The 7,955-nt window shown below is 36.7% G+C and overlaps 1 protein-coding gene across 1 annotated transcript; it reads left to right on the top strand.

Annotated features, from left to right (window-relative positions):
* Positions 1–540: 540 nt before the first annotated feature.
* Positions 541–7,955, top strand: cabp7b (calcium binding protein 7b). Its single transcript, XM_051893320.1, has 5 exons — positions 541–1,575; positions 3,065–3,208; positions 3,594–3,706; positions 4,107–4,254; positions 6,415–7,955. The coding sequence occupies exons 1-5, from the start codon at positions 1,467–1,469 to the stop codon at positions 6,540–6,542; spliced, it is 642 nt and encodes a 213-aa protein (XP_051749280.1). The 5' UTR covers positions 541–1,466; the 3' UTR covers positions 6,543–7,955.

Genomic DNA, 7,955 nt, shown 5'->3' with positions numbered 1-7,955 from the left:
AATTCAACTAATTTTATCTCAACTATATTTATCTCATTTATCTGATATCTAAACAAAGCTTAACAGACCGCTGAGAAAAAGTAATAATAGTCTACACTCACCTGTATGCAGTTGGAGTACGGAAAGCCAAAATAGACACAATAATTTTTACCTATCGCGTTTTAAAATATACAGTCGTTAAAAAACACGCAACTGAGGCTGAGACTATTGGAACCTTTTTATAGTTTAATACAGTATTATTTTACGAGTTTCTTCATATAAATTACACCAAGTACACGTAACATTTCAAAATGTATTATAAAGTGTATATTAATAGCATACAATACCTTATTAAATGACAAAGCCCCATACTCAGCATATAGAAACCCTGAATAAACACTGACTCTAGTAGACTACACACTCAATGAGTTAACGACAAACAACAGAAATAAAGATAAAAGATTTTTGGAGAAATCGAAAGAATTTGATTGAAAGTGGGCTTTGGTATCTAAGCGCTTTTGAGCGCGCGCATCTATAGTAGGCTAGGCAAGTGACTTTGGCTGTAGGGACATGCATCAGGCGCTCGCGCATTCGTGGATCAGACCTCACCAAGGACACATCTGCGCAGAGATTTCTTGGATTTTTGTTTAGCATCTCGAGCTTCCGCAAATCAACTGCCATCAGTAATTTCTATTAGTAAATGAGCACGTTATTTCTCATTGTGTAATGGAGGATCCCTATTTCTCGTGTGCTTATGTGTTATTTAGCCTACTTAAGTACATGCCACATTTCATCCGATATACCTAATGGACAAAAATGATTCAAATGTTAGAAATCTCGGTGATTGGAATGCTTCAATATATTCTGATTTGTACAACTCGAGACCGTTCGACTACCTGTAGGATTGCATCAAGCGCGTAAGGGAGGCGGTGATGCCCAGGAGGTAATGCGCATTAGTATAATGTGACACAGTTCGGTTTTTTTGCACTCGAACGGAGGTTTTTGTGTACATCGTGTACATTTATACCCTGCAATTACATAAGCTAATGGAGCCACCGTAATCTCAAGGAGAAACGACAACACGTTGTTTTTGAACAGGCGTTGGGATGCTCTACGTTTATCCTTCAAACCCAGTTGAAGATGTACAGAATACGGGGCCATTTCCAGCAATATACGCGTACCTGTACCATACAAGCTCCGTCTGAATGGCAATACTTGAATGTTTGATTTCGTGAAATCATATGGCAATAGTTTTTGCACCTGATGCAAAGCAATCCGCAATCGATCGAATGAATGATCATTTCTGCATGTGTGCAGAGTGACTAATCGCACCTGGACCACAAAAAGACAGGAAGAAGATGAATCAGACACGCGTTTTGATTGTTGGCTTTGAGCTTCCAGAAAGCGCTCTGTAGTAAAGTTGCAGTGGCCGAACTACAGGTGCTTTATGAAGATCAGGATACAAGCGTTGGTTTGCCTTCGCAGAAATGCCAGTGCGTGCTGTGACTTCCAGGTTCATGTACAGGGGACTTTGCTCTATTCCAGATATCCTCTCCTACAAGGCTCCCGTCAGCCTCCCTGAGGATGAAGTGGAGGGTGAGTGATATTTCATTTTAAGTTGAAGGGAAACGTTATCTGTGGCGATAGTGCTGCCAGTACTTTGTGAATGTGGGTTTCAGTACCATGGAGAGCGCCCTGCGGCAGCCTTTACTGCCCACAATAAAGAAAGTGCTTGTTTTTTCCTACACGCTACTGATTTTTTTTTTTATGTATACGCTACTAGTTTGCGACGACAAAATATTTTGAAAGAACTGTACATATTTACATTTAGATTGTGGTTTTGCGTATGAACAAACGCAATCAGATTAAATCTATAGTGGAGTTCAAAGCTTGCGATATGAAGGGTGAAGGTGGGCGTTCATATCTAAAAAATGTCGCAAATGTTTTAACACTTGTATGACATTCAGCAATTACAAATAATACTGAATCTTTTGACAGTCACATTTAATAAATTGCAAATTACTAATCATTTTGATAGATGCTCACATCATATAAAAGCAATTAACAAACCATTCCATTTTTCCATTCTGTCCATCCAAGTGATTTCAAGAAAACACATTTTGTGTGATTTTATGCATATTGTTTCTGTGTACAGCCTTCCAATATGTGCATGCATGTGATATGCAGACCTAGCTGACACTTAATGAGTTCCTAAGAGATAGGGGCCTGCCTCTTAATGTTTCCTTGATTATATATAGTGATGTTGGGAAGCATTTTCTTTTTTTAATTTATGAAAAGAGACAGGATAGAATATGAGAATATCAGATACCATATCTAATCTCATGTCTGCTTTAGCTATATTATAGTCTGTTGTGTTGTGTTAGTTCATAAACGTGTGATGATAAGTGTTTCCTTTATTTAATATGTTAACAGACTCTCACAATAATTTACTTACATTATATCACATATAATATATCTAACATCCACTATGATTATGTCATATGGCAAATGAAAATATTTTCAGAATTTCCTTGTGACAATTATAAGTGACTTTTAATGACAGTTATTAGTAATGTTTTATTTGATTGTCTCCTGATATTTAAAGGACAATCAATCATGGCACTTATTTGTCCAATTTTTTCCCACTGTAATTGATTCAGAGGAAGTGGTCCAACTTTCCAATCAGGCATACTGATATACTTAAAGGGATAGTTCACCCAAAAATGAAAATTCTGTCAACATTTATTCACCCTCAAGTTGTTCCAAACCTGTATGAATTTTTTTGTTCTGATATTTTGAAGAATGTTTGTAACCAAATAGCTGTGGGGCAATATTGACTTCCATAGTATTTTTTTTTTTTTCAAACTGTGGAAGTCAGTGGTGCCCCACAACTGTTTGGTTACAAACATTCTTCAAAATATCAGAACAAAGAAATTCATACAGGTTTGGAACAACTTGAGGGCGAGTAAATGATGACAGACTTTGGAAGAACTATCCCTTTAAGGCTAATGTTAATATTAGAATCATTCAAAAAGTTTACAGCATTGTATGTTGTGATATGGCAATGTATCACTCACATCTGCAGAGATCCGTGAAGCCTTCAAGGTGTTTGACCGTGATGGGAATGGATTCATCTCAAAACAGGAGCTGGGAGTGGCCATGCGGTCTCTTGGTTACATGCCAAATGAAGTGGAGCTGGAGGTGATCATTCAGAGACTGGACATGGATGGTATATCAGCCCTCACAAACATTTCATGTTTTGGACACATTTCAGTTCTGCACATTTCAGCACATACCATCCTTTGCTAAATGATGTGATATTCTCTGGATCACTATTAATTTGTCTTGTTTTGATTAGATCTAAGCACTGATATGGGAACATTAATCAGAGAGGTATGGCGGAATTGCAAATTCAATATAAAACCACAGCAAGAGCAAAACAATTCAATATTGTAATGGTTAGAGTGAATCATTGAACAAAGACCTGATGTTTCTGATAACGATTCAAAGATTAGAGTCTGACTGTTCTGCTGGATCAGCGTAAGATTACAATCTCCCGCAAAAAAAAGGTTACAGTGAAGCTGGTCTGTGTTTTCATATCTTTTATTTTGCAGGCGACGGTCAGGTTGACTTTGAAGAGTTCGTAGCGCTTCTCGGACCAAAACTGTCTTCAGCTGGTATGCCTGACAGGTTCCACGGAGCCGAGTTTGACTCCATATTCTGGAAGGTGTGGAGGTTTTCTTTGAAATAAGCTCAATTATTTCCCCCATAGTCTCAATGATTAGTTCTGTCTGGCTTCAGCTTTACTTTGTCCCATTGTTCTGTGACTGGTGGATGATTACTGGTGGAAAAGAAGATTATTCATACATTATTCACACTCTGCAATTAACTTGCTGACATTCCTTTGGTAGTAATAGCACTGAATTAAAATTAAAGTTGAAAGTGCTGCTTCAGTCCATTAAAAGGCAATATTCTCTTAAATGTGCTATTTAGTATAACTCATTGGTGCATTAGCCGCTGATCATTTATAGTGGTTATATAATCATTTACAGGAGAATTCGACATTTTGAACATTGTTACTTTAATGAAAAGGTCAATTTTACTCTCCTTTTTCCTTGTGTCATTAGTGTGACATGCAAAAGCTGACTGTGGATGAGCTGAAGAGACTCCTGTATGACACCTTCTGTGACCATTTGACTATGAAAGACATCGAGAACATCATCATGACAGAGGAGAGTCATTTAAACAGCCCCGAGTGCCAAGTAGATATTGACAGTAAGTCTTTATATACTAACAATTCTCAAAAGAAAAGGAAAAAATTCATAACAAAACTGTGGCAAACATGATACACTGACCTTGACTGACTCTAGCATATGCGCTCCCTGTGTGCACCCACGCATCCGTTTCATTATGAAGTGTCTGGGCATTATCATGTCAATCAAAATTGTCTGTCAACTCCATTAAAAACCCAAGACACAGAGGCCATTGCTGCAGTGTAGAAAAACGGTCTATTTTTAGTTGAAATATATTCTGTTGATAGTTCTGGGGAAATAAAGAAGCTCATGAATCTTTTTGAAGAAGGACTGTGGGGAGTGTATCTGCAAATGAACTTGAGTGTATCTGCAATTGAGAACTCATACTCTTTGGTACAAAATATATTTTTATTGAAAGCCAGCAACTGGTAAGTGTTTATTCCTTTTTTTTGCAATAAGCTTATACTCATATCTAAATGAAGGGGAAAAAAAAAAAACTAAAACCCACTTGAAGAAAAAGTTGAGAAATATAAAGTTCACCACAGCAGCCAGAAAATTACAGTACAATTCAAATGTGGGTACTTTTATACAACAGCTTAATAAACAAGTTTTTTTTTCTTAAATGAAATGCTTGAGTAGATTGTTGTTGAATGAATGATTCAATGACTCACTCATAAAGACGGGGGCTGAATTCAGATTAGCATACTAGAATACTACTCTTATTATTTCTGCCATGTAAATATATAATCATTTCAGTCATATCCAGTTCTTGGCGATTCTATGGCCATCTCTTGCCATACGCGAGAGACTGTTCATGAATTTTCTTGGCAATGATTTTTACAGGGTATGTTGCCAGGTCTTTCCCCAACCCTCCCCATTACATGGCTTTGGACTCACACACACGCATAGTCTAAAAGGGTTGTCCCTATTCTCTTAATTAGTAATGGGTGTGTTTTGGGGGTAACGTGCAATAAACCAGAGTCTCATCTCCCATTCCCTTTAAAAGACAGTTGCGCTCGCGCCATGGCAGATTCGCTGTTTACATGGCAGAATTTGCAAGCCGAAAAACTGAACGCTTCTCTAGCGAAGAAACGGATCTGCTCATGCGCGAGGTTAAAGCGTGCAAGCAGACCATCTATGGGACAAGCCGAATTCCACCAAAGCATTTTTATCTTTATGCACACAATAATAATCTTTTACATTGTAATTCTTTTATTTTTAATATTTGGCATGTTTGTGTGCTGCTGCACATCCCTGTGCGTGTAATAAGCAGAGTGTATGCACGCCTATAGGCGCATGTTACTAACGCGCTCTTTTAAATAACAAAAAAAAAATATTGCGCCATTGAGTTTAGACCAGGTTTCAGATGGTCAGTGGCGCAGTCTATTTCAGTTGCTTCAAAATAGCAATGCGCCAACAATGTGCCTGAGCACACCTCGTTTTCAGACCAGCACGCCCATGGGCGCACAAATGCATTTGCTATTTAAACAACGTGGCGCAGGATGTGAAAATGATAATTGCGTCTGGCTGAAACTAGCAAAAACCACTTGTGTCGCACCTGGCACCGCATTGCACCAGGTGTATGATAGGGGCCATAGTATTCAGTAGTAGGGTCCTTTTTGCCCATAGTAAGCAAAAAGGACCCGGATGACCTACTACTTCTGTCGAGATTCTGAAGTGCGTATTTGATAAACACTTTACTATCCCATGAGGCCACAGGAGAGGATTTGTGAATGGCGGTGGAGCGACCCAACTGTAAGTCATATGACTGTGATAAAATGGCGGATATAGTACATCCAAATTTCATTCATACTACCCATATTCATATATAGAACATACTTTTTTTAATGGTCATGAAGTAAGTTTCGAACCAAATGTAGCTACTATACAGTATGAGATTTCGGACACAGCGACAGATTCATTGACTCACTTTCAAAAACAGTCACTTGTTGCCACCTACTGGTGAAACTATGAAACCTACAGAAAGAGGCACTGACAAGTTTCTACTACTAATAGACAGAATTCAAGTGGAGTGATACAAACAGTGATAAGTCCAAGAGTTTTTGGACTGTATCACCAATCAGATTAAAGGACTGATGTTGTATATATGTCTGTTGAAAAAGCCCAATGATATGTATAATAATCTTTTCTCTTCCGTTTTTTCTTCAACTTGTCCTCAAAGCAAGTCCCATGCAACAAGTCAAGCACACCTGTGTGCGCAAGAGCTTGATTTGTGCCTTCGCCATTGCATTTATCATCAGCGTCATGCTCATCGCAGCCAATCAGATGCTTCGAAGAGGAATGAAATGAAGAGTTCTGTTTTTAAGACAACAAATGACTGCGAAAAGGAAACAAGGTAAAAATGCAAAAAAGTCCACTAATGTCACTAGTTTCTATGATCACAGTTTTACAGAAACACCAAAGGCTGCACTTTCATTCTACTATAAACTCAAGGTGAAGACAGACTGTTGTTAGACAGGCAAAAGAACAATTTAGCCCAAACAATATAGTTTAAAAGTGTCACGGTCATTATTGTGTAGAACTAAAATAGGAGCAATTAGTAATGATCATTGTCCTATAAGATATCCTTGGCTTATGTTACAAAGTAGACATCTATTGTAGCACATTATACTAAAAATATGATATTATATTGTATGGTTGTAACCCACTTTAAATCAACACTGTGTCAGAGTCATTATATAAAATGACACTACGACATTGACAAAAATATTTCCCCAATGTTTAACAACGTTGTGTCACTGGATCATGTATGGTACATAGTTTTAGATACAGTAGATTTATTTTACAAACATGGTCCCAAACACCACCGGTTTGACCTTTGGGGATAATTGTCTATACAGAAAGGAATGACAGAATAAATAATATTTGTCTATGTCACCAAGAATAGTTAGGCTCAGAGCAAATTAAAAAAAAGAAAATGAATGTACTAGAAATTTACCAGTAATAAACTGTGATGGAAAATAGAGTATACATTTGGTGATAACCCAAAGTGTTACTGAATTTAACCTGTGCAATTGTCTTTTGTTAACTTGCAAAAACGGTATTTCTTCCAGTCTTGACTCTCAGGATTGTTTGTTGACAGGTCTTTTATTAATTTGTCTACTGGTTGTGTGAGAAAAAGCAATGTGAAAAATGACTGAATATTACTCGTACTGTGTGCCACATGAGGCTAAATGTTTTTGTCGATATCCTGCAATATAACTGTTCTCAGTGTTAATACATATGATTACATATTTGCATGAAATGTTTCCTAGCATTTTGATAACATCAGTATTGTCAGTGAATTATCAGTCTGTATCAATATTATTATTATTTTCTTTAACAACGTGTGGTTTTCATTGTTCTGGGGTGTTGTAATCTGTATAATGACTTAATTTATATGTCATGCAATTAACTTTCTCTTATCGTTTACTTTTAACCTAATATGGGTAACACTTTACAATAAGGTTTCATTTGTTAACATTAGGTAATGTATTAACTAACACAAACTAACAATGAGCAATACATTAGTTACAGTATTTATTAATCTTTGTTAATGTTAGTTAATAAAAATACAGTTGTTCATTGTTTGCTCATGTTAGTTCACTGTGCATTAACTAATGTTAACAAATACAACTTTTAATTTTAATTATGTATTAGTAAATATTGAAATTAAAAATTAAGATTAAGTATTAATTCTAAATTAGTTATGAAACCTTATTG

This window comes from Ctenopharyngodon idella, chromosome 5 (genome assembly GCF_019924925.1).
Source record: "Ctenopharyngodon idella isolate HZGC_01 chromosome 5, HZGC01, whole genome shotgun sequence".
Taxonomy (NCBI): Eukaryota; Metazoa; Chordata; class Actinopteri; order Cypriniformes; family Xenocyprididae; genus Ctenopharyngodon; species Ctenopharyngodon idella.
The sequence above is the reverse complement of the archived record's forward strand: the minus strand, read 5'-3'. Positions and strand labels throughout refer to the sequence as shown.

Coding starts and splice junctions, on each gene's coding strand:
- cabp7b (XM_051893320.1), top strand. CDS start 1,467: ATGCCAGTGCGTGCTGTGACTTCCAGGTTCATGTACAGGGGACTTTGC. Junction 3,707..4,106: donor TTGACTCCATATTCTGGAAG/GTGTGGAGGTTT, acceptor TTGTGTCATTAG/TGTGACATGCAAAAGCTGAC. Junction 4,255..6,414: donor GTGCCAAGTAGATATTGACA/GTAAGTCTTTAT, acceptor TTGTCCTCAAAG/CAAGTCCCATGCAACAAGTC.